The sequence below is a fragment of the Dama dama genome, chromosome 5 (assembly GCF_033118175.1).
Source record: "Dama dama isolate Ldn47 chromosome 5, ASM3311817v1, whole genome shotgun sequence".
In the NCBI taxonomy this organism is placed as follows: domain Eukaryota; kingdom Metazoa; phylum Chordata; class Mammalia; order Artiodactyla; family Cervidae; genus Dama; species Dama dama.
In genome coordinates this window covers 11,660,311-11,687,321 of record NC_083685.1, presented here as the reverse complement: position 1 = coordinate 11,687,321, position 27,011 = coordinate 11,660,311, and the positions used below count along the sequence as shown (strand labels likewise).

The 27,011-nt window shown below is 47.5% G+C and overlaps 1 protein-coding gene across 3 annotated transcripts; it reads right to left on the bottom strand.

The window, feature by feature from the left end:
• Positions 1-1,216: 1,216 nt before the first annotated feature.
• Positions 1,217-25,767, bottom strand: LOC133056482 (2'-5'-oligoadenylate synthase 2-like). 3 transcript variants are annotated; one of them, XR_009692827.1, is made up of 11 exons: positions 25,529-25,765; positions 23,460-23,736; positions 19,803-19,981; positions 17,929-18,164; positions 17,291-17,432; positions 14,734-14,904; positions 12,986-13,268; positions 11,266-11,456; positions 9,179-9,423; positions 5,681-8,124; positions 1,217-3,979 (listed from the first exon to the last, which is right to left on the bottom strand). XR_009692827.1 is itself a non-coding variant. In XM_061141827.1 (10 exons), exons 1-10 carry the CDS (start codon positions 25,703-25,705, stop codon positions 7,953-7,955), a joined length of 1,968 nt encoding a protein of 655 aa, XP_060997810.1. In that variant the 5' UTR covers positions 25,706-25,767; the 3' UTR covers positions 4,164-7,952. The 3 variants fall into 3 exon arrangements, 2 of the variants coding, with proteins under 2 accessions (XP_060997810.1, XP_060997809.1); XM_061141827.1 differs by lacking the exon at positions 1,217-3,979 and having other exon boundaries at positions 4,164-8,124; positions 17,291-17,327; positions 25,529-25,767; XM_061141826.1 differs by lacking the exon at positions 1,217-3,979 and having other exon boundaries at positions 4,164-8,124.
• Positions 25,768-27,011: the final 1,244 nt, after the last annotated feature.

Sequence of the window (27,011 nt, the reverse complement as noted above, 5' to 3'; positions counted from 1 at the left end):
AATTGCTCTCTTAACAATATTAACTCTCCAAATTTGTGAACATTGACTCCACTCTTTTTAGAATCCTCTGGTTACCATTTTAATAGGGGATTCTTAAAAGTGGTAATGCCTGCAGAACTCAAAGACTTGAATCCCTGATGGTCAAACTTGAGGCCAATGGGAAAGACTCATTTCTCTAAGAGACAGCACAGAATGCTTTCAGAAATACCACAGATCAATTCAATAGGATCTATCCAGTGTCCCTAGGCTTGGGGGAAGCCGAACAGAAAGACAAAGCTCGTTTCAGAGTCTGGTCCACGATTCCTCCTGTATGTTAACAAGCAGTATGTGAGAATGCCAGCCTGCTGAAACAGGCTTTCCTCTCTGGGTCATGACTCAAAATGAACCTCCCCAGGTCTTCCCTGGTGGTCCAGTGGTTAAGACGCCACGCTGCCAATGCAGGGAGCTCGGGGCTGATCCCTGGTCAGGGAGCTAGACCCACATGCTGCAACTGAACAAAAAGAAAGAAAGATCCAGCATGCTTCAACTAAGACCTGGTGCAGCCAAACCACCACCACCGCCCGAAATGAACCTTCCTCCCCTGACTGGAGCATTCCGAAACTTTCTTCCAGGACCTGCCTGCCTTCTGCACAGGCTAATTTAATTCTCTTGAAGACCACAAGATGGCAGCAAGAGTGGAGCTGCCAAGAGGTCAGGAGTAGAGGCAGAGATCAGGGAAAGAAGAGGGGAGCGATGCCAGGGTGACAGTGAGCAGCACAGGTGTAGATCCGTGGATGGTGCCCCCTCCGCTCAGTCACACGCATGGTGGGTCTAGGATACTGACTGTGAGCGGGAAGCTGCCCGATGCCCATGGGTGGACATGCTCAAAGTTAAAACAGATAACGAAATTGTTAGCACACCAGCATTTTCATATTATATACCTGTAATTGATATAAGATTGTACATCAACTATGCTTCCATTTATAGAAAGAAACAGAAGTTTATGTATGGAAAGATGTGCTGTGGCAAATTTTTCAAAAGGGAAGATCTTTTTCAAACATGTCCAACAAAAATGAAAGACTAGGACATGAATTGCAGCAAGATCTTTTTTGATCCACTCCCTAATGAATGAAATGAAAATGAACATTTAAAAATGGGATCTAATTAAACTTAAAAGCTTTTGCACAGCAAAGGAAACCATAAACAAGACAAATATCATATGGTATCACTTATATGTGGAATCTAAAAAAAAAAAAAAAGGGTACCAATGAACTTATTTACAAAACAGAAGTAGAGTCGCGGATGGAGAAAACAAACATAACGGTCACCAGGAGATACGTGGGTGGCTAGGGCCAAATTGGGAGATTGGCATTGACATAAGCACACTGCCATATACCCAACAGGTAACGAATAAGAACTTGCTATACAGCATAGAAAACTGTATTCAATACTCTGTAATGACCTGTATGGGGAAAGAATCTAAAACTGAAAAATAGAGAGTGAATATACATATATGTATAACTTACTCACTTTGCCATACCCCTGAAACTAACACACAGCGTAAATCAACTATCAGTTCAGTTCAGTCACTCAGTCGTGTCTGACTCTTTGCGACCCCACGGGCTGCAGCACGCCAGGCTTCCCTGTCCATCACCAACTCCCGGAGCTTGCTCAGACTCAGGTCCATTGAGTTGGTGATGCCATTCAACCATCTCAACCATCAAATCAACTATACTCCAATAGAAAATTTTTAAAAATCACAAAAGGAAATAAATATTCTTACTCTGGCCAGTATAAGTTGTTAGATATCCACACTTAATGCTTCTAATAATATTCACTTATCTAAAATAACCCCTTGATTGATAGGGTAAAAAAGCAAATTAATAAATAAACAAACCCACAAGAAAATTACTAAATCCCTATGATGATGTACCCATATGATGGGACACAGTGACCTCCATATGAGGGAATATTACAGTGGTTTCAAAGAACATTGGATGACATGAGAAAATACTCATGATTCCATACTAAGGGGCAAAACCAAGGCACACTATAATATATGTATGTTGACTCCATCTTTGTAAATACACATGTGTTTGTGTGGATGCAAAGAAGAACAGATGGAAGGTTAACTGAGATCATTCCTGGGTGGTAGGGGTTAGGGGTGACTTTTAGAAGCAGATTTCAGGGACTTCCCTGGTGGTCCAGTGGCTGACTCCTCCTTCCCAATGCAGGGGGCCCCAGTTTGATTCCTGGACTAAGAACTAGATCCCACATGCCAAGACTAAGAGTTTGAATGCAGCAACTAAAAGATTCTACATGCTGCAACTAAGACCTGGTGCAGCCAAATTTTAAAAAAAAAAAATTTTTTTTTTTAAATGGAAAAATATCAGTTAGAAAACGTGGGTTTCATTTTTTCAAAATTCTCTAATATGCCTGAATTAAATGCATAATCTGAAAAAAATACATATACACATGCACATAGATACACACATATTACACACACATAAGAAAACCAGCATTTTCCTTTAATACTGGGGATGGAGGAAATGAGGGGAAAATCAGGGATAGTAAAGATCTCTCTCTTTCCCTGGCCCCCCATTTCTCTTCCCCTCACGCGAAGACACATCAAGAAGGCAGCCACCCTCAAGCCAGGAAGAAGGCCTTCATCAGCTGGCCTACATCAGAGTTGTAGGCTTTTATAATAAACTGGTAATTAGTAAATAAGCTGTTCTCCTGGTTCTGTGAGCCATTCTAGAAAATGACTGAGCCTGAGGAGGGAGTCCCGGGAACCCCCAGTTTATAACTGGTTGGTTAGAAGCACCAGAAGCCTGGCGGCTTCCCTTGTGGCTCAGAGGGTAAGGAATCTGCCTGCAATACAGGAGACCTGGGTTTGACCCCTGGGTGCGGAAGATCCCTCGGAGAAGGGAATAGCAACCCGTTCTAGCATCTTTGCCTGGAAAAGCCCATGGACAGAGGAACCTGGAGGTCCATGGGGTCACAGAGAGTCGGACACGACTGAGTGGCTGACACTTTCATACTGGAGGCCTGGACTCTGAAGTGGAGGTGGGGGAAGCCTTGGGCGGACTGAGCATAGCCCCCAAACCCCAACTAACCAACCAAACAGAAAGCATGGCGACCGGCGTCAGAAGTACTGAGGGCAGAGGAAGAAAACGGCTTTCCCTCTTGTGTGGGAGTTGCTTCCCCTGGACGCAGGCTGGGCAGGATGGACTAACCGGGCCTGGAGTCGGAGGAGGCCGATTCTCCTCCAGGCCCAGGCCCAGGCCCTGAGCTGCTTACCAGCCCCTGCCCGAACAGGTTAGCACACATTTAGCAGCTCAGAACCATGCAAGTGCCTTATCTCACGTTTTGTGGTCAGAGGCCCAGCAGGCCTGGCTGGTTCCCCCGTTCTGGGCCCCACAAGGCTGAAATCTAGGTGTGGGCCGGGCGGCATTCCTACCTGGAGGTTCTGGGGACAGTCTGCCTGCAGGGTCACTCCGCGGGTGGGTGAGCCTGGTCCCATGTCCTGTAGGATGGAGGTGCCTGCCTCTTGGCGGGTGGTGAGCCCCCAGAAGCCTCACATTCCCCGAGAGCAGCTCAGACGTCTTGCCTGCCTCCTCTGTAGCTGACCCTCTCCGACCTCAGGTGGAACCACTTCTCTGCCTTTAAAGGCTCGAGTGGAATTCAATTGGACTCACCTGGATCCTCTCCCCACCTCAAATCTTCAACCACATCTTCAGTATCTCTTTTGCCATGTCAGGCAACATATTCACAGGTTCCAGAGAGTCATCTAATGGTTTTATCCACTGACAGTCTCTGCTTAAACCATCTGTTTCATCAGAGGTTGCAAAAGGGTGGTATTTCTAACTTGTACTTTCAACAAACATTACGTAGGATTTTCCACTTAAAAATTTTGTTTCTTTATCAGTCATGGCCATTTGTTTATCCTGAAATAAAGTCTGTACGAGAAACGCTGGGTTTATTTCTTATTCATTGTTTTCTGAAAAAAAAAAAAAGGAGAAGGTACCCTAGGTACTTTCAGTGATGACCTGTGACTACATGTTTCTTTTTTTTTTTTAATTTAAAAAACTTTTAATTGTAGGAAAATTGCTTTACAATGTTGCATTGGTTTCTGCCATACAATAAGCCAAGTCAGTGATAATTTTATATACATATATCCCCTCCCTCTTGAGCCTCCCTTCCTCCCTTCCATCCCCGCCTCTAGGTCATCACAGAGCACCAAGCTGAGCTCCCTATGTTATAAAACAACGTCTCACTACCAGTTTTACACATGATAGAGTATATATGTTAACACTACATTCGTCTCACTCTCTCCTTCCCCCGCTGTATCCACAAGTCTGTTCTCTACATCTGTGTCTCCATTCCTATCCTGCAAAGACATTCGTCAATGCCATTTTTCTAGATTTCAAATATATGCATTATTATACGATGTTTGTTTTTCTCTAACTTCATTCTAGATTCATCCACCTCACTACAATTGATTCAGATTCATTCCTTTTTATGGCTGAGTAATATTCCATTATATATATGTATATATGTATATGTATATATATATATAAAGTACCACATCTTCTTTATCCATTCATCTGGCAATGGGCATCTAGGTTGCTTCCCTACCTTGGCTACTGTGAAGAGTGCTGCAATGAACATTGGGATGACTGCATGGTTCTTGATCACTGAAACATTTCCTTTTCTTTGCTCTTAATGACCTTAAATATCTACTGAATGCTGAGAAAACTAAAATGGTCCCGCTGTGCCTCTCTGAAGGGCTTTGAGTTGCTCTTTATCTTTGCTGGTCTTTGTCCACTGTACACATATCACTTAGTGTGTGGTTATAAACTGCCCTTCATTCTTCTATAAGGAATTTGTTCTGGTTCGTCTAAGTACATCATAAACCCTGTAAGAATGGGGCAATGTCTCACAGTTTCCTATCTCTGGGTCTAGGGCAAGTTCAGGTGTCTAGAGGGGTCTGGTCACTGGTAGACTGACCAGATGTGAACTTATACTGGTCATTCTTCCATTTCTCAACCTCAGGCCATAGCACTTTCCTTTGTCCTTATTCTGGGCCAGAATAGTGGTGCATTCCAACATCAGCTCACTGATACTAACCACGTGTCCTACAACAATTCAACTCAGTCTGACACTGCCTGGAGATAATGTAGACCCTACAGGTTAAAGGGCAAAGTCCAAACAACATTGTTCCCATCCCCTGGTGGCTCAGATGGTAAAGCGTCTGCCCACAATGAGGGAGACCTGGGTTTGATCCCTGGGTTAGGAAGATCCCCTGAAGAAGGAAATGGCAACCCATTCCAGTATTCTTGCCTGGAAAATCCCATGGGCAGAGGACCCTGGTAGGCTACAGTCCATGTGGTCTCAAAGAGTTGGACACAACGGAGCAACTTCACTTCCACATCCCAGCTGCAAGCGGGGTCCTTAGACAACTCTGACTTCTGCCTGACTTGGCTACAAATTCAAGGATTCCCAGGACCCCCCTTTCAGGTTCAATAATTCATAGAATGACTCAAAGAACTCAAGAAAGGGCTATTTTTACAATCACCATTCTATATAAAAGATACAAGTGAACAGCCAGATGAAGAGATATATAGGGGAGGAGGGTTGGCAGGCTCCTGAGCACAGAAGCTGCCATCCCCCCATCTTTGTGATACATTCATATGCTCACCAGCCAACCAGGAAGCCTTGTTGTCCAGAGTTTTCATTAGGGTTTCATTACACAGTTGATTAAATCACTGGCCATGTGCTTCGCCTCAATCTCCAGCCCTCCTGTCCTCTTTGAAGGTTGGTAGTGGGTGGGGTTAAGCGTTTCAACACTCATCACACTCTTGGCATTTCAGGCAAGGCCAATCCTTCAAAACTAAGGACCCACACCTCGTTAGCATAACACAGGGAGGGTCAGAAGGGGCTCCTCAGAATACAAAAGACAGCCCAAATCAGGAAGTTCCAAGGGTTTCTGAAGCCCTTTGCCAGAACTGGCGACAAAGACCAGATCTATTCTTGTTTTTCTGACAGGTGGGATATGAGGTAGTAATCAAACATTAAGTGGATATATGAGGTTAACACATTTAGACCTCCAAGTGTCTTGAAAGCCAAAGCCAGAGGGTAAAGCCTCTAGATTTGGCAAGAAGCAGCTCACGGATGTGGGGGAAAAGGTAGGCTCAGAAGGAAATGTCAACAGTCATACATATGTAACACATGTACATGTCTATCTACATAAAACAACTGCTGATGTCTACCTAAATATCTGTCTATCTCAACAGTCACAGTCCAAGCCTGTGGAGAGTGTGCGGTTGTAAGCAGAGCCCGGCTCACTCCTGGCTTAGGAGACCGTGAAGCGGCAGGGCCCCACGGGTCCTCTGTACAGACGGGAAGAGACGGGAGGCGGGCGGGGTGGAGGAGTATGAGAGCGAAAAGACAGAATCACAGGAACCGAGGGCCAGCAAAAGGGCTTCACTCTGGGAAGAGATCCCTCCTCTAAGACTTGAAAGAAAAGGAAGGAGTTCATCGGAAAAATACAGAACGTCAAGCTGGATGAGAGCAGATCTGTTAATAACAGAGGTCACACACGGAACGAGATTTCAGCGAGGCGAGGTGAGACCTTACAGAGGGCGTGGAGGTGATGATTTCAAGAGGTTGGGAAGAGGTAATGGGGCCTGTCAAGGGAGGCATGTGTTACTCTTTTATACCATGAACTGATTCTTTAAAAGCTATTGCTTGATGGCCTCTAGAAGTTTCTCCCAGCATTACTAGTCCAGGAATCTAAGACTTCTGAGTAAGTGCATCTCATTGACCATAGAATACATCCCTGCTCCACAACTTCCTGGTGTCTTGCACTCTCTTGAAAGAAAGAAAGAAATATATGTGCAGGAATAAAACATATCCAAACCACTGGTGAAACGAGACAGGAAAAAGAAAGGAGGAAGTGTATCTGACAAGGTGACAATAACCAGGGACAATTTTGGGGTACCTGTTGATGGAGAAACTGGTGGGAGAGCCAAGTATACCTGGTGGCAGCTATCTTGGAAGGAGGTGGAGCTTTGAACAGGTGTGGCAGGCACTCTTGGTTGACTGACCCAACCCCCACCCATGGCTGTCTTCACCGCCCCCCTTTCTGGAGTCACTTTTAAGCTGCAAGCAATGCGAGACAACGGTTCCGGGTAAGGAAACCTAAGACTTTGCTGGATGAGGCTTCGAATAAGACACCCTGTGGGTAGGTGTCCTCCACCTTTCTGTTCCTCCAGCCTGATGGCGAACCCACCACCCAGAGGGGCAACAGCTACTTCAGTGCCAGGAAGACTCAACTAGACAACTAAAGAGGGTGGAGCCAGAAGGAGCTAGGGATGAGCGTGCCCCAAGTGACACTCAGCCATCTCTGGAGACATTTTTCTTAAAAGAATTGATTTACTTATTTGGCTGTGACGGGTCTTTTGCATCGTGGCACACAGGCTTTCCAGCTGTGCTGCATGGGTTCCCGAGTGCGTGAGCTTAGTCGTCCTGCAGCACGTGGGGTCTTAGTTCCCCGACCAGGGATCAAACCCACGTGCCCTGCACCGCGAGGTAGATCCCTAGCAGGGAAGTCCCTGGAGACGTTTTCGGCTATTGCCCTTGGGGGCGGTGCGCCCACATCTCCTGGGTAGGGAACCAGAGGCTGCCGCTTAATGACTCACACTGCTCACACCATGAAGACCTATCCAGGCCCGAACACCAACTGTCATGGTGGAGACAATCTGCTCCCGGGGAAAGCCTGACGGAGCTGTTGAGTGACTCCTGGATTGCCTGCCTTAGGATTTCATCAAATGGGACCAAAAAAACCCAATCATTTAAGCGCCTGAGTTGGGCTATCTGTAATGTGTGGCCGAGTGAATCTCAGCTTCCTAGAGCAGAGGAAGCTCTTAGATGGAAGCCCATCCCAGGGTAATCTTCAGACGACACTTCCTTTAGAAGGATGATTCTGTGGGCACTTTCCACGGTTCTATGGAACATCCCAACTTATCTTTGAAGCAGAGAGAAAACAACCATTCAGTCGCTTCTTTCGCTAGAAGATGCCAACACCAACAGTTCCCTCCACCCACGTCGCCAGTAGGATCGGCTGGGTCCAAGATTATAGGCCTAAACAAGAGGTTAGGAGTCATTAGAGGCAAGCATTTTCAGAACCGGTGGCCACAGAATTAGGGGCCCATTCTCTTTTCCATGATAAAACAATGTGTCTTTCTAGCTTAGATGTCAGTCATTACAATGTACTGAAACAGTTCGAAAGGATTCCCTAGAATTAAATCATATTGGTCAGAAAAGTTTTGAAAGCTATTCATTATTACGCACAGGAAGGCATGATATAAACATCTCCCCATGCTGGTGCAACTGAAGTATGATTTATCATTTAAGCAACTCTATTTCCCAGGTGGCTCAGTGATTAAAGAACCCGCCTGCCAACACAGGAGATGCAAGTTGGATCCCTGAGTTGGGAAGATCCCCTGGAGGAGGAAATGGCAACCTACTCCAGTATTCTTGCCTGAGCAATCTCATGGACAGAGGAGCCTGGTGGGCTACAGTTCATGGAGTTGTGAGGAGTCAGACAGGACTAACTGAGCACTCACTGTCAAGCTGGTCACACCCATGGCTGGCAAGCCACGGTATCTTTTTCTCTTTTTTTCCTCTCCTTCCTCCATTCTTTCTCAGTGTTCCTCTATTTTCTCTCTTCTCTTTTCTCTTGCTTCCCTTGTTTTGGTTCCCTGCTGCTGGCGCTGAGTGCATGCACTAAGATTCCTTCCTATTCTTGAGGAGAATGGTTTTGTAGGATGGAGATGGGAACCCAATCTAATAAATAACCTGCAGGATCCTTCAGCAGTGAATAATAGCATTATTTCTGAGGGACACTCTTCCAACTCTCACACCTTTTAGACCTGCCAATGAATCCCCGCTTTTCCTTCTGACCGAGAAAGATGAAAGCAGCTCAGGACCCAGTACCCTGGTCCTTCCCGCTCTGTTCCTCCTGGATGACATTTCCCCTGCTTCCCTGGAGACCGAGGGAGGTTCTGACGGTCAGCACAGTTCCCTTCTCAGTTTCATATGAGGAATAATGAATCAGGGCCCCTGGGAGGTGAATTCTGGTCACCGAAATAGTGTTGGAGGGAATAAGGTTAAGAAACGGAGGGGTTTGGAGCACCTGGTTCTCTTCATCTGGTCCAGGAGGAAGTTCCTCAGAACTTGGCTCTCATTATTCAAACTGTAGTTGACCGTCCAGAAGATACAGAGATGCTGATATTGTTCGACCAACTTCAGGACCGTCAGGAAACCTTCAGCCAAGTCAAAATCCTGTGCCCTGCTCCCCTTCTGCCAGGCATAGATGGTGAGCAGCTCCAAGGCATACTTGGGGGGCAGAGACCCCTTTTGCTTCAGTTTGCGTTCACACTGAGGGAAGAGCGGAAACATCAGCGATACTGGTTAAAGCAAGGAGGTGACACGCTCGTAGCAAGAAGGTACACACGAAGGATGCTGTGGCCACAGTGGGACAACCGCGTCATGAGACACAGCCTTGGGGGGACTGGTCTGCTGGGGGCCTGAGAAGGGCCAGTCTGCAGCTCAAAGGCAGCCACGAAGGCTTCTTTGTTGAACTTTGGCTTTATGTGCCTTCCCAGAGTTATAACATAGTCTTGTCCTGGATTTCGGTGGCTCGGACGGTAGAGAATCTGCCTGCAATGAGGGAGACCTGAGTTCCATCTCTGGGTCAGAAAGATCCCCTGGAGGAGGGCATGGCAACCCACTCCTGTATTCTTGCCTGGGGAATCCCATGGACAGAGGAGCCTGGCAGGCTACAGTCCGTGGGGCCGCAAAGGATCAGACATGACTAAGCGACTAACACTTTCATCACTTCCTAAAGCCCTGCTCTGTGCTAATCATGTGGCCAGACATTCCACCTGCATCATTCATTCCTCATTCTCCAGTAGGCAGAGGTCATCGTGACGAAGTCATGGGGAAGCAAAGTCCTTTCTCAAGGTCACCCGGGAGCCCTGAGCGCTCTGAGCACCCCGGGGCTGGGTGTAGAGCTGGAAACCACAGAGTTCAGTCTTTTCCAGTTTCAGGAATCTGGACACAGAAAGGAAACGTCTCCCGAAAGAGCAGCTATCGTGTGGGGGCTCAGAAAATGCCCCCATGAGCTGATGGAAGTGAAGCGAGGTAAACCAGTACAGAAAATGCAGCCCCTGGTGCTGCCTGTCACTCCAACCTGCCTTCCGAGAGTAGCATCTGTGTGTGTTATGGGCACCCATCAGTAGGTAAGCCATGCTGGTGACTTGTAGGCATGCACATCCCAACTTCATCCTCCCTTCAGTTCCAGAATTCTTTGGGTGTCAGAGCAAAGGCAAAATAAACCACATGTAGCAGCTTTGGGGGTAGGAGGGGCTTACATCTGACCCAACTCAATGGGGTTAGTGATGCGAACACCGCAAAGACACTCAGGTTAAGAGCGGGAAGATTCCTTAATGTGGTTCTGTTCCCACCCAGCATGGGCAAGTGTGAGCACCTGGTAAGTGCTGGTTTCGTGGTCACAGAGTACTGATAAATATAAAGACCAGGACTTCGCTAGTGGTCCGGGGGTTAAGAATCCACCTGCCACTGCAGAGGACTCGAATTCAGCCCCTGGTCTGGGAAGATCTCACATGCAGCGGGGCAACAGAGCCCCAACTACTACTGAAGCCTGCATGCCCAGAGCTGGTACCCCACCACAAGAGAAGCCACCGCAATGAGAAGCCCGCACACCGCAATTAGAGAGTAGCACCTGCTCGCTGCAACTAGAGAAAGCCCGCGTGCAGCCCACGCCCAGCGCGATCAAAAATCAACAGAGTAAGGGCTTCCCTGGTGTCTCAGTGGTAAAGAATCTGCCTGCCAGTGTAGGAGACACAAGTTTGATCCCTGGTCTGGGAAGACCCCATCTGTGGCGGGGCAACTGAGCCCAAGTCCCACAACTACCGAGCCTGCGCTCTAGAGCCCGGGAACCGCAACTTCTGAGCCCGCGTGCTGCAACTGTTGAAGCCCGCGCACCGACAGCCCGTGCTCCACAAGAGAAGCCACCGCCGTGAGCAGCCCGTGCACCGCACTAGAGAGTAGCCCCCACGTGCCGCAACGAGAGAAAAGCCCAAGCGGCAACCAAGACCCAGCAAAGCCAAAAATAAATAAAAGCATTTTTTAAAATACAGTAAATAAATAATTAAAAATAATAATAATGAGGTGGCTCTAGGACAAGAGCTGTCATACCCATTTGTACCAGTGCTTCACCAGGCGAATTAAATCCTTCAGTTTGGGGGGCAGGAGGCGAACAAAGTTGCACTGTAGCTTCGTGAAACACGCAGAAAATTCTCCCCCCAGGGAAACATCAGAAGATTCATACAAACAGATGAGTTCATCATAGGTCCTGGGGCTGGGTGTGGAGCCAGACATCAGTTCACCTAGCACGGGCAAGAAATTTACATTATGCTATAGTCTCTCCAGACAGTAACAGATCTCAAAACACTGTCAATACAATTTAATTCTGGGAGATTACTTTGAACTCTATTAGTGTATGTAAACTACTGATGTCTAATATCTCCAGAGTAATGAGTTATTAAAAATTATATGGTTTATATGACTATAGATGGCATTATTAAAGTGTTATCTAGATCTGCACTGTCCTATAGGGTAGCCATCAGCCAAGATGGCTATTTGCATTCAAACTCACTAAAGGAAAATTGAAAAATTTAGTTCGTCAGTAGCACTAGCCACATTTTAATAGATACAGATACACATTAATAGATAGATTAATTATTAGACATCTATTAATAGATAGATAGATACACATTTAATAGCCACATCTCCATAGATACAGAACACAGATATAGGACATTTTTGTTATTGCAGAAAGTCTTTCTGGACAGTGCTAACCTGAACTTTGGAAACTATGGCCCCCAGATGACATCTGGCCCCTTTCTTGTTTTTATAAATAAAGCTTTATTGGAACACAGTCATGCTCACTTATTAATGTATTGCCTATGACTGGTTTCAAGCTACAAAGGCAGAGTTGAGTAGTTGTGATAGATAAATCATGGTCCTTAAAGCTGAAAATATTTGCTCTCTTATCTTTTATAGGGCTTCCCTGGTGGCTCAGATGGTAAAGAACCTGCCTGCAGTGCAGGAGACCCAGGCTTGAAAAAGTTAGCTGGCCTCCAATCTATATACTGTCATTTCCTCTCTAAAGACACTAAGAACCATTCAGAAGGAAAGTACCAGAGTCTTCTTGATTTTGATTTGGAAAATGCCTGACATACCCTTGGTTTCTTTTAACACATCACTGTGTATCTGTCACTTACAAACTGAATTTCTAAAAAGGAAATTTTTGCCTATGATTGAAGGTGAACACCCAGATTTCCTGTTTTTGCCTCAGAATTTCTCCCAAAGTCTATTTTTAAAATTTCCTTCCCTAATACTTGAGGCATTTTATCTATAAATGTGTACTGAATTCCTGTGTACCTCATTCTCTGATCGACTCTGCGAGGGACACCGTGGGAACATATGATGCAGGTTCTGGCTGTTGCTATTGTTGTTGAGTCGCTAAGTCACGTCCGACTCTGTGACCCCATAGACTGCAGCCCACCAGGCTCCTCTGTCCATGGGATTCTCCAGGCAAGAGTACTGGAGTGGGTTGTCATTTCCTTCTCCAGGGGATCTTCCCAACCCAGGGATTGAACCTGCATCTCCTGCATTGGCAGGTGTATTCTTTACCACTGAACCACCAGGGAAGCTCTCTGGCCTTCATTGGGATATTTAAATGAGAATGAAAATGCACACAGGTGTAAGATGTTGGTATCATTATGTCACCTGTTGGGGCACTGGACCCAAGACTGATGAGTAAGTTACGTGACTTTCCCTCTGCCCCGCCCCTGCCTCCATCACACCAGAATCCCTCTTCCTCTTTCAGAGGCTCAAATCTTGGGAGTCTTACCCAGGGCGTCAAATGCAGGCACCACATCAAAGTCAACGCTTTCGTTGAGGACTTTGGATTTCAGAGTGAAGCTCAGCACCCAGGGAGCCTTCCATTTTGAAATCTCAAACTTCACTTCAAAATCCTTCTTCTGCTGACAGGCTTCCAGCTGCTTATGGATTTCCCTGATGATGTTGCATCTCTCATTTTTTGGGGAGGTGTAGCTTTTCAGCGAGTCTGCGAACACTACGAGGTTGGCATTGGAGCCAGTCTTCAGAGCTGTGCCTTTTGCAGTCGACCCCCACTAGGGAAGAAAGGAAAATCGAGATAGAGCATTTTGTAGAGCTTGAGCCGCTCGACCCTGTGGGCTGGCACCCGTTGGGCTAATTGATAAGGCTGCCGGGGGTAGTCCCAAGTTTGTGTCTCCAATTAGGGCTAAGTCCTAAGCAGAGTGTTTCATTTTCCCAAGAAATAGAATCCTCTGATTCCAAAGGTGGTTTGTCTCACACTTTTTGATGTGTGAATTTACCCACAAACAATGGATGGGTTAGTTTTAAATTACCTACTTCTCAAGTCAACGTCCTAAATACTTCTGGTAAAGACTGCATAGCTTTACAGACTCACAGACATAGAGAAGAAACTAGTGGTTACAGTAAGGGGAAGGGTAGGGGGAAGGGGCAATAGAGGTGGGGTGTAAGAGGTATAAACTATTAGGAATACATACTGTACAATATGGGGAATAAAGCCACTATTTTATAATAACTATAAATGGAGGGTGCTCAGCCGCTCAGTCCTGTCTGCCTCTTTGCGACCCCATGGACTGTAGCCCGCCAGGCTCCTCTTTCTATGGCATTCTCCAGGCAAGAATATTGGAATGGGTTGTCATCTTCTCCTCCAGGAGATCTTCCCAGCCCAGGGATTGAACATATATCTCCTGGGTTGCAGGTGGATTCTTTACCACGGAGCCACCATTTAAATTACATTATCTTAAACAATTGCGAATCACTATATTATACACCCTGTGTGTGCTCAGTCAGTCGTGTCTGACTCTTTGCAACCCCATGGACTGTAGCCCACCAGGCTCCTCTATCCATGGGATTCTCCAGACAGAACACTGGAGTAGGTTGCCATCTCCTACTCCAGGGGATCTTCCCGGACCCAGGGATCAAACCTGAGTCTCTTGCATCTCTGGCATTGGCAGGTGGATTCTTTACCTCTGTGCCACCAGGGAAGCCTAACTGCATGCCTTACTGTGCCTTATATGATGTTGTACAGTAACTACACTTGAAATCAATAAGTTTAAAAAGAGACCACAGTGAGAAAAAAGTATCTTCAACTAATAGTAAAAATCTAAAATTTTCCCATTACAAGTGATACACTACAAGCTAAGGATGGGCAGGGATGGCCAAGCAGCAATCCTTCACCTCCGTGTCAACCTTGGAGGTTAATGCAGAATCAGAAGTCTATCGTGAATGGGAATTCCCTGGTGGTCCAGCAGTTTGAACTCAATGCCGTAGGCCTGAGGTTTGATACCTGGTAGGGGAATAGAGATCCTTCGAGACACACCACGTGCCCCGCCCCAAAGTCTCTCGTGAACAACTTAAGCAGTGCCTCCACATCCCCCACTGAGAGCTGGGGTCTCAGGCGTTGATCTCCCCAGCTTCCCTCCCGCATCCTTTGCCCTCACATTTCCGGTGGTCACAACCCTTGCCGAGACCCAGGGACTGCTTAGTTCCCCGACAAGAGCAAAGAAAAAGGCCAGGGCTCACGTGGATAACTTGAATCTTTGTAGTTGAATGTCGAAAGCAATTTTCTTCAAGGAATGAACAGATGGTTTTAAGAGCCTTCTTGATCTGGTCTTGGAAAGTCTGGTCAGGCTGGAGAAAGTCCTCGATGAACTTATGTAGCAGATGGCCTGGGGTCATGTAGAGTGGCGCGGGCTGTGGAAGGAGCCAGCTGTGAGATGCCCCCTGCCAGCCACCACCTCCCATCCCGCTTCCTCCCCCGCCTCCTCTGTTCCACCGACCCTTCCCTCCTGCTCTCCAACCCTCCCACTGTACCTTTGTCATCTTGAGTTCTCATATCGACATACCCTGAGTTTCAGGTGGTAGCCAAGATCCGCCTGAAACAAAAGCTGCCCTCCTTGCTCCTCCTTACCCCCAGGAGGGATCTGGCTCCTTCTCCCAAACAGGTTTGTGATGCCCCGGGCTCTGAATCACTCTCCAGTTTCCACTTTCTGTTCTGGCTTCGTCTGCCAATGGCCAGTACCTCCTATGAATAGCTTCTCCTACTGCCGTGTTCCTTCCTTATTTTCCCACTCATTGTGGGTATTGTTGACTCCTGATGATCACACTCATTCCTTTTTTCAAGGTTCTATCAGACTCTGTTAAACACCCTGTGCCCAGGTGGACTGGTTTCCGGGCGCTGCTGTAACAAACCACGGTTCTGGAGACTAAGCACTTGAAATCAAAGCGTGGGCGGGGCCGGGCTCTCTCCAAAGGCTCCGGGAAGAATCCTTCCTCACATCTTCCAGCTTCTGGCAGTGCTGCCATCTTCCTTGTCTCGTGGTGGCATCACACCTACCCCTGCCTCTGTTGTTATGTGACCTCGTCACCTCTGCGTCTGTCCCTGAGTGTCTTCTTATAAGACCCAGTCATTGGATTCAGAGCCCACGCTGATCCAGGGTGACCCCTTAACCACTGATACCTGCAAAGACCCTGCTTCCAAAGAAGGTCACATGCTGAGGATCTGGGGGGACGTGAATTTTCTGGGACACTATTCGACCCTTCATGGCAGGGGATGTTGTTCCCTCTAAGTGTGTCGAAGAGAGGGATGTCCTGGGCTCAGAGGGGCTGTGTGCTCATTCTGAAGGGGACAGTTCCCTGCTCTCGAATCAAATGGGGTCGTGGAGGGTGGGACCTGCTCACTCCCTCGCACCTGTGGTCGCTTCTGGAAGGAAACCATGCTCTGATGGGTAAAGGGGGTCTGACACCCGCCCAGAAGCGCGGTTCTCTCCTCTTCAGTAGAAAACGTCAGATGGGATGTGCGCTGTGGACCACAGCTCAAGACACCTCACCCGAGCCTCTTCTCTTTGCTGTTCTGCTCAGGCCTCAGTCTGCAGAGGCAGTTTGCTTCTTGCTCAGGGGAGGGAAAACAGCGATACCCCTCCCCAATGTCCGCGTCCTGCTCTATGACTCTGCCTACCTTATGCAGCAGATGGGACTTTGCAGATATGATCAGACTTGTATGGATCGATGTGCTTCTCCTTTGAGGGAGGGGAGAGGGGAAGTCAATACATCTGGCCATGTCATTAGTTCTCATCTCCAGCCTCACTTCTCACTCTCACCCCCACCCCCATAGTGTGTGAAAGGAGCTCAGGGCCTGATCCAGCATCTGCTGGGGGGGGCCACCACCCACGTCTCCTGGGCTCTGCTCCATTTCACCTGTCACCACCTTCTCACCTGCTTCCTCTCTTGCAGAAACTAACCTCTCGTCTGCAGATGCCCCTGTTCCCCTTTGTTCAGCTTTACACTTTACCATCATTTTAATGGGAGGGAAGTCCCCTAAGGGTGTGTGTACAGACTGAACTGTGTCCTCCTAAAAACTGCATTGAAGTCCCAACCTCTAGGCCCCATGCATGTGACCTTATTTGGAAATAGAGTCTTTGCAAAGAGGTAATCAAGTTAAGGGGCCGCCCCTGGTGGTGCAGTGGTAAAGAATCCGCCTGCTAATGCAGGAGGTGCAGGCTTGATCCTTGGGTGAGGAAGATCCCTAGGAGCTGGAAATGGTAACCCACTCCAGTATTCTTGCCCAGGAAATCCTGCGGACAGAGGAGCCTGGAGGACTGCAGTCTGTGGAGTCACAAAAGTGAGCAAACAATGAAAAGAATCGAGTTAAGGTGAGGTCTTGCCTGTTGGCCCCTTATTCTGTATGACTGGTGTCCTTATAAGAAGAGCAGAGAGACAGAGAAACAGACAAGCATGGAGGGAAGACATTGTGAAGACACAAGAGAGGTTCGTGTGACAACGGAGGTAGGCACTGGAGTGATGCTGCCACAAGCCAGGGATTTCTTGCAACCGTGAGAAGCCGGAAGAGGCATGGAAGCACTCTTCCTTGGAGCCTTCAGAGGGAGCACGGTCCTGCTGATGCCTTGATCTTGGACTTCTAGTCCCCAGAACTGAGAAGGAATACACTTCTGTTGCTTTAAGCCACCAGTTCATGGTACTTTGTCACAGCAGCTCTGGGAAACCAACTTAGGGTGATCTTGGATAGACTGTAGTCCAAGTGTCAGGCGGGCCCTGTCTGCAGCAGCACACCAGCTCTCACCGGAACATTCCAAGATGGTCCAGGTGACTCGTTCTGCCTGAGAGAATGCAACCAGTTTTGAGCTTCGTTTTTTAGCAGTGGCCAGTAGATGTTATCTTTGCTCACATTATTGGTTGGGTCAGTTGGATCCAAGATTACCGGCCTATAAATTTCATTTGGTTAAAAAAAAATAATCAGTTGGGTTGCTTGTGGGAGAAGAAATCAGTTTAAGGGAAAGAGGGCTGGATTGGGCACCCAGGAATCTGTATTTTACTTCCTGCAGTTTCTCCCAATTGCTGAAGTGCTTTGTCTAAGATGTCTAGCCTCTCTGGTCCTGTTTACTCTGCTTCATAGACATGTTCCATTCATAAACTAATAAAACAGTCTCCTCTTTTTGCTGACCCGTCTCCTTAGCCCCTTCTTTCTATGAGGGGAAGTGCTTGCTTTGAGGACAAAAGGTGACAATGGCTTAGAATGTGAGAAATGCTGAAGCATTCCTCTTTCAGACAGACCTCTCTTTGCCTCCCTAACCACTGCAGCTGGTGTTCTTTTGACAGATCCCCTGGCTGGGGAAAGTGGGGATGGACCCTCATTCTAAGGGGGCACAGCCTGGCATGCAGATAAAGAGGGAAGGAGACACGGAATGGGAACCTTGGTACCTCGGGGCTTGGAGCTGGCTCAGCAGGATGTTGCGGATGGTCTCATCTCCAAAGTTGTAGTTGACCGTCCAATAGACACATAGCTCCTCCTGCTTCTCGATGAGCCCCAGAACAGTCCTGACACCTTCAGCCATATCAAAGTCCTCCGCTCCACAGCCCTGTTCCCAGGCATAGACCGTAAGCAGCTCCAGTGCATACAGAGGCAGCAGGGAGGAATTGTTCAGCTTTTCCTGGCACTGTGAGAGGAGAGAAGGCAGGCGGGTAACTCGGGACCCGTGCCAGGGGTCTGAAAGCAAGAAACTAGAAGTCTATAGGAAGTTGCCATCCCCTGCTAGTGATTGAAATAATATGTGGCTAAAATTCCATAGACTGACAATAGCAAGTGTTGACAAGAATGTGCAACACCTGAAACTATCATGCACAGCTGATGGGAGTGTGAACTGGTACAAGCATTTGGGAATGCTATTCAGCTATATTTACTAAAGTTAAATTTATATCTATATAGTCCATATATTTATTCATATATGCCATGTGTATATGTAAACACACATACATACATATTCATATATGTAGCTAAGTTGCTTCAGTCATGTCTGACTCTTTGCGACCCCATGACTGTAGCCCACCAGGCTCCTCTGTCCATGGGGATTCTCCAGGCAAGCATACTGGAGTGGGTCGCCATGCCCTCCTCATTCATATATGTATATAATATATAAATATATATTACATATATAAGGTATGTGGACTTCCCAGGGGAGCAGTAGTAAAAGGTTCCACTCCACCTGCCAATGCAGGAGAAGCAGGAGAAATGGGTTGATCCCTGAGTCAGGAAGATTCCCTGGAGGAAGAAATGGTACCCCACTCCAGTATTCTTGCCTGGGAAATCCCATGGACAGAGTAGCCTGGTGGGCTACAGCCCATGGGGTCACAAAGAGTCAGATACAACTGAGCAGCTGAGCATGCATGCGCGTGCACACACACACACACACACACACACACACACACACACACACACACACAGAGTATACCTTATAGCACAGAAGTTTCACTCCTGCATTTTTACCCAAGAGGAACTGACTGCTTAAAGTCACCAGAAAAAAAAGACATGTGGGGGAATACCCACTGTAGCCTCATTCATGATAGCCCCAATTTGGGAGTGACCCACATGACCCTTAGCAGTGGAATGCAGCCAAGTACAGTCAATGCAATGGAATAGTATCAGACAATGAAGAACCACTACTCCCTGCAACAACAGGGAAAAACCTCTCAGGCCTAACACTGAGCAAAAGTACGTTTGGTATGATTCCACTGCCACCGAGTTTAAAGACAAAACTAATCTGTGGCGACAGATGTTAGGACAGAGGTTTGTTTGGGAGCAGTATGGACTGGGGTGCAGGAAATGTGCCCTGTTTCGATCTGAGGATTGCCTAAAAGGCTACAAGAATGCACTGAACTGTATTCCTTTGTGTGTTGGGGGGGGCACATGGGGTCTTACTTCCCCTACCAGGGTTTGAACCCGCACCCCCTGCATTGGAATGGTGGTATCTTAACCCCTGGGCCACCAGTAAAGTCCTGAGCTGTATTCTTGAACGTGAACATGTTAGTCACTCAGTCATGTCCAACTCTTTGTGACCCTGTGGACTGCAGACCACCAGTCTCCTCTGTCCATGGGATTCTCCAGCCGAGAATACCAGAGTGGGTTTCCTCCTCCAGGGGATCTTCCTGACCCAGTGTCTCCTGCATTGCAGGCAGCTTCTTTACTGTCTGTGCCACCATTCTTAACGATGTTGTATTGACACTTTACCCAGGATGAATCATCTCAGTCAAAGGGAAACAGATGATAGATAGCAACAGACACACAATTTGAAATTTACCTTTTGACACCAGTACTTTACCAAGAGGATCAAATCCTTTAGTTTGCTGGGATAGCTGCTAAAAAACTTCTCCTGGAGTTCAGTGAAGCAGACTGAGAACACACCGGGCCTGGCTTTCACCATATCCAAGGATCTTTTGAGTTCTCGATAGCTCCAGAGGCTGGGCTTCTCACTTAAGCCTGGTGTGAAAGAGAAGCAGAACGTCTGATTTTCAGGGAGCCTAGCCTTGGAGAGCCCACAAAGAAGGCTGGATGCGGCTAGATAGCACACGTTCACTGCTTCATCTGTAAGAGGATGGGTTATTTGCATAAAAGGTGAGGGGTGGTCTGTCCTGCTAGATAATAAAATGTAGTTAGGCTAATATTTAGTAAAGAATGTAATTTAAAAATTCCCCTGTAGTTTCCTTTTCTCAGAAATGAAATGAAATGAAATGTCAGTCGCTCAGTCGTGACCAACCATCTGAGCCACCGGGGAAGCCCTACTTTTCTCAGAAAGCAACCACTGTTGTATCCTCTAAGGAAAAAAAAAGAGAGAGATTCAAGTTTGGAATGTGTCACTCTGCCGCCATCTCGTGGAAACTTTTGGATACTTCATGTGAGGAAGACCTGGTCTTTCGTTCTCACATCATCCTTGCATGACGGGGTGAAGCCAACAGAGGACGCTCTGGCCTTATCTCCAGCCACTGTGCTCTGAATCAGAGGAGAGAACATAGGCTTTCCTACGAATTCTGAGTCACAGTTATTGTTTCGTCTAGGAAAAAAAAGAGATTCAAGTTTGGAATGTGTAACTCTGCCGCCATCTCGTGGCAGCTCCTGGATACTACATGTGAGGAAGACCTGGTCTTTTCGTTCTTACATCATCCTTGCATGACGGGGAGAAGCCAGCAGAGGGCGCTCTGGCCTTATTTCCAACTGCCCTGCTGTGAACCAGAGGAGTTCAATTCAGTTCAGTCGCTTAGTCCTGTCCGACTCTTTGCGACCCCATGAACCGCAGCACACCAGGCCCCCCTATCCATCACCTACTCCTGGAGTCTACCCAAACTCATGTCCATTGAGTCGGTGATGCCATCCAACCATCTTATCCTCTGTTGTCCCCTTCTCCTCCTGCCCTCATACTTTCCCAGCATCAGGTTTTTTTCAAATGAGTCAGCTCTTCGCATCAGGTGGCCAAAGTATTGGAGTTTCGACTTCAACATCAGTCCTTCCAATGAACACCCAGGACTGATCTCCTTTAGGATGGACTGGTTGGATCTCCTTGCTGTCCAAGGGACTCTCAAGAGTCTTCTCCAACACCACAGTTCAAAAGCATCACTTCTTCTGCACTCAGCTTTCTTTATAGTCCAACTCTCACATCCATACATGACCAGTGGAAAAACCATAGCCTTGACTAGATGGACTTTTGTTGACAAAGTAATGTCTCTGCTTTTTAATATGCTATTTAGGCTGGTCATAACTTTCCTTCTAAGGAGTAAGTGTCTTTTAATTTCATGGCTGCAGTCACCATCTGCAGTGATTCTGGAGCCCCCAAAAACAAAGTCAGCCACTGTTGCCACTGTTTCCCCACCTACTTGCCATGAACCAGAGCAGAGAACATAGGATATCCTACGAATTCTGAGTCACACTGTCTCTTCACCTTGTCTCCAGCCCTCCTGCTGAAATGGAGCAGGACACTATGGTCCTTGCCTCCTCCCACCCCCACCATGTTCTCTGTCTGCCTTTTGCCTGTGGAAAACTTTAGTCAAAGGATAAGTGTAACCAGAGAGATGAGAACATGCAGAAATAAAGGAAAAGAGTCAAAGGAGACCAAATAATAATAATGTAGTCATTAAACATAATTGAGCTACAGTCCATGGGGTGGCAAAGATTCAGACTCAACTAAACGACTAACTCAACATTAAGCTTAGCCAAGGACCTTTGAGAGTTTCCTTCTCAAGGATTATAGATAACATTCTGAGCCATATCTGTGAGCTGTCATATAGATACTAAAACTCCAGGCAGAAGAACTTAACTACACAATGACCAGACTGTACCCATGACATGAGCTGCCGCAGTTCTGAGAATGGACCCCAAAGAAAATGGAAATAAACCGACCCTGGAACTGAAGATAAACTGCACCTAAAACCATTGAGATGATGCTGGTCAGATCACTGATGACCAATTTGAAGATGACTGTCAAAGCTTACTGTGCTTTTTCTTCATGTAGCGCCCTCCCTTGGTCTATAAAAGCTTGTCTCCACTATCAGCGGGAGGAGTCAACCTTTGGACAGATGTCTGCCCTCCCCCAAAGTTGCTGGCATTTGAAATAAAGCTAACTTTCTTTTCCATCAGCTTGGCCTATTTATTGACTTTTGGACGGTGAGCAGTTGGACCCACACACCTTTCAGTAACACTTTGAGTCAGGCATGTATTCTCAATTCTTACTGTCCGAAAGGCCCTGGAAGTTAGCTTTTTCTAGCTTTGATCTTACAGTTGGACACAGGTGGGTTAGTAGTAGGATCAGGGTGAGAATTCCCCAGGCCGCCTAACTCACAAACTGCTGCATTTTTTCCTCTGAACTAGGTCACCTTTCTGTGAATGTGAGTCATCAGGTTTTGTGTGTGTGTGTGTCCCCCTTGAAGGCACCAGGCCTGACACTTAAAAGACTCGGGCTTTTATTCTATTTCTGCCAGTAACTGGGTGTGTGGCCCTGGATACAGTCATTTCTTTCTGATTCCATTTGTTTAATGAGGGGTTGGATGTCAACACTGATATTTAAGTTTATGATAATATATGTACCTAATGCTTGAGACTAAGCTGTGACTATGGTGAGTCTTATTCACTCAATCAACCAACCATTCATCCATCCAGTCAACCATCCTTTCATCCATTCACCCAGTCAACCATCCACTCATCCATTCAGTCAACCATCCTTCCATCCAACCACGGATCCATTCAAACAGTTGCCCATGGAAGAGCCTTGCCTTGATGTTGACCTCATTAGAGGGCAACTCCAGGCCTGCTCTAGCTGAACTTTTCTCAGATGTTTTCCCCATTCTCTACCTCTAACCAACATTTATTCTAGTTTACATCTTCACTATGGTCCGCAGAAGAGCAGCAACCACCATGAAGCTGGTTGGAAATATAGAATTCTGGACCCCAATCTCTTGAAGCAGAACCATCATTTTAACAAGTTTCTCAGGGGATTTGTGTGCATATCACAGTTTGAGGAACTCTACTCTAGGTTTCAGAGTCTAGAATATTTCCTCCAAAGTCAGTTAGGAGTTAAAGGAGAGGTTCTAAAGAACAGAGTAAGCTCAAGGTAGGAGGAGTCTTCTATGGTGGCTGAAACAGTAAAGAATCTGCCTGCTCTGCAGGAGATGAGGGTCTGATCCCTGGCTGGGGAAGATCCCTTGGAGAAGGGCATGGCAGCCCACTCCAGTGTTCTTGCCTGGAGAATTCCATGGACAGAGGAGCCTGGCAGGTTACAGTCCATGGGATCACAAAGAGTAGGACACAACTGAACGATTAACACTTTCACTTTCTTTTCGATTCTAGTGGTATTTATTCCATCCCCACGCTACTCACCACCTCTTTCACTGGCTTTGTTCTCTTGACAAGCCCTTCCAGACCCACACCTCCAACCCTCCCCACCACCCTGCACACACCCAGGAGGGCTCACCCAGAGCATTGAAGGCAGGCAGCATGTTGAAAGTGATGCTCTGCTGTTTTGTGGAAAGCTGGACAGTGACCCTGGAGCTCCTATTGGTGTTCTGGAGCTCCATCTTGGCTGCCAGATTTAGCGTGCACTCACAATGTTTCATTTGTCCCCAGATTTTCGCAAGAAGTTCATATTGTCTTTTTTCCTGGTCCTGGAATTGCTCAAGGTCCCCGAAGAAGACGACAAGGGTACCATCGGAGTTGCCTCTCAAGACCGTTCTCCGGCCATAGGAGCCACCCTACCAGCAACAGAGAAGCAGATGTGAAAGTCTGAACCCTCTGAGGTCACTGCGCACCCCAACAGGCAGACGTATCTCTCAACTCGAGCAGAAGTCCCACATGTCACCGTCGTCTAAGAGTTGAGTTGGCGGGTGATCATCTCTCCACCCAGAGAGCTGAATCAGGGCACCCACAGCAACAATTTCCCTACGAGCCCCGGACAGAAGGCCACTTGGATGACCATCAGCAGTAGAGCAGACAAGAGTGGTGTGCCCACACAAGGGAATACATAGCAACAACGCAATGAGAAAACAACAGCTGCACACAACAACGTACCTTTCATCAACCGGTGGGTCAGAAACAAAGCCCGCACATTAACGCCACACCGTGCATGACGTCTTTTAGACAGGGAGACCAACCTGCTCAGTCTTAGCCCCGAGACGTCCATGTCCCAGAAAAACCTTCAGTCGCAGACAAACCTGAAAGGTTGGTCACTCTACACAAAGTTTAAAAATAGGCAAAACTAATCTATGCTGTTTGAAGTCAGGAGCATGGTTGGCTGGGGTTGAGGGTAATGACTAGACAAGGGGCCCAGGGACTCTTGGGTGGGGGCTGGGAAACTTTTATTTCTTGATCTGGGCATAGGTCACACATGTATGTTGTCTGCGGCAATCCAGCAGGCTGTACTGTACACATATGTGCACTTGTACATATTATTTTAATGAGAAAAAAGTTAACAATATTGAGAGGTAGGATTGCACAGTGGTTAAGGGTGCATGCTCCCAAACACATTGTCGCCATTGTTTAGTTGCTCAGTCGCGTCCAATTCCACGACCCCATGCACCAGGCTCCTCTGTCCATGGGATTTCCCAGGCAAGCGTACTGGAGTGGGTTGCCATTCCCTTCTCCAGGGGACCTTCCTGACCCAGGGATCGAACCCAGGTCTCCTGCCCTGCCGTGTGGACTCTTTACCATGGAGCCACCAGCGGGGCCCTCCCAAATGGGTTACCAGAGCTTAAAATCCCGGGTCGAATGCCAACGAATAATAACTTCCCCAAGCTTCATTTTCCTTATCTGGGCCAAGACAGGAGACACCACGTGCCTATGTGTCTACTCCTAGGGCTAGTGGGCATGTGAAAGGGCAGAGGCCAGGAAGCACGTGACTGCAGAGAAGTGCGATTCCCGTGCTGGAGAGCGTGAGGGTGGGGTTGGGCAAACGTGATCCCCTCCCCACCCTAGGGTCCTGGCACCTTCCCAGCATCATCTCTTCCTCAAAATTCCAGAATCTTCAGCATCCACCCTAGGGTTTGTGCCAGAGCACCAAACATGTCTTCACTGATGAGGCCTCCCACCTCCTTGGAGTTGAGAAATCACAGAACATCTTTGAATAGTTTTACTGAACTCTTGTAGGCTCAGTTTACTTGTCTATAAGATGGGGAGGATAAAAATGATACAAGTAACCACAGCTAATTTACTGCTGTAGCTTTGTACCAAGCTCTTGCCAGAGCATCATGCGTTTAAGCCTCTTAACACTTGGCACTGAGTAATATTCCCCTCCCATTTTACACGTTCAGACACTGGGGCACAGAGAGGTTAAGCAACCTACCTCGGGTCACACAGCAGCAAGGGGCAGAATCGGCGCTCCCCCAGCCTGTACCCCTGAACTCTACACCTGTTCCATCATGTCAGTCCAGTGTGGGCTCAGACAAGGTGATGTCTTGCGCGCCCAGGGCCCAGAACACAGCGGGTGCTCAGCGCCAAGTCCCTCCTCCTCCCGGGTCCCAGAAGCACTGAGCCCAGCCATCTACTCACTTTGGCCACCCCTGTCACGGTGAGGGACTGGCAGGGTCTCTGCAGGACCGCACAGATGGTGTCCACTGACTGGTCGATGTCTTTCTGACAGTCTTCGGAGGGCCTCAGGTAGTTCTGGATAAACTCCTCCAGTTTCTCAGAAGGCTGTTCATAGACGCGGGACTCCCAGCCGCCCATGGCTCTGACTGGCTGCTGAGATGACAGCTGGAGGCAGAGCGGGAGGCTGAGGAGAATAAGGAACTTCTGTGTGCAGGGGGAGGAGAGGGGAGAAAATCGAAACTTACACCAGGGGAAAAGGAAACTCACAGAGTTTTCCGGCCCAATCCAGGCTTCAATCCAGGCCTCGCCCCCAGCCTTTCCTCTGCTCTGAAGGGAGGCTTGTAGTTAAAAACATGGCCCCTTGAGCTGGATTATGAGGGCTTGATATGGGTTATGTCTGTGTCTTTGAGCACACTGCCAGCCCTTTTTGTGCCTTGATTTCCCCATCTGTAAAATGGGGGTAACAGTGGTACCTATCTCACAGGCTTAATACAAAGATTAAAATACTTGCAAAGTGCTTAGAACAGGACCTGGTACATGGCTAGTGCTGTAAAGTGTTTGCAAAGCAAATAATTTCATAGGGGGCCAGAGGTCATCTTTTTTTATACATATAATTGAAGTATAGCTGATTTAAAATATTGTGTTAGTTTTCAGGAGTATAGCAAACTGATTCAGTTATATTTACATCTAAATATATAATATATATATATAATGTAAAAAATTATTTTCCCAGAGGTCATCTTTTGAGGCTCTTTCCCCTTCTCCCTGTTCCCAGTGGCTTGGGAATTCAGAGTTGATGAGAACAGTGAGGAGAAGAGACCAGAGAGGGCCCTGACTTGTTTAGGGACACACAGCAAGGCAACGTCTGAGCCACTCGGGTTTCAGTTCTGCCCCTAAACAAACACAGGTCCCCAGAGGCCTGCTCCTGTGGGCCCAGTCCCTCAGCACACACATGACCACCTGGCAGGTTTCATCAGGCATTGAGCCACACCCAGCAAGGAAAGAAAACATGCCCAGTAGCACATAGGCCAGAGAGGAGACAGACATGCAACTCTTGTGTCCAGAACCATGAGAACGAAACTCCTGGGCAGCTCCCACTGGCTTCCTCTGTAACACAGAAGGCAAACATCTCCAAGGGGGACAGGAACAGACCCCTTTCTCTGCTGTGATGATTAATTTTATTATTATTATCTTTTAAATGGTATTTATTTATTTGTAGTTTTTGGCTGTGCTGGAACTTCATTGCTGTCAGCGGGCGTTTTCTAGTTGCGGCTAGTGGAGGCTACTCTCCAGTTGTGGTACATGGGCTTCTTATTACCTTGAATTCTCTTGTTGCAGAGTTCGGGCTCCAGGGTATGCAGGCTCGGTAGTTGTGGCACATAGGGCTTAGTTGTTCTGTGGCATGTGGGATCTTCACAGACCAGGGATTGAACTTCTGTCCTCT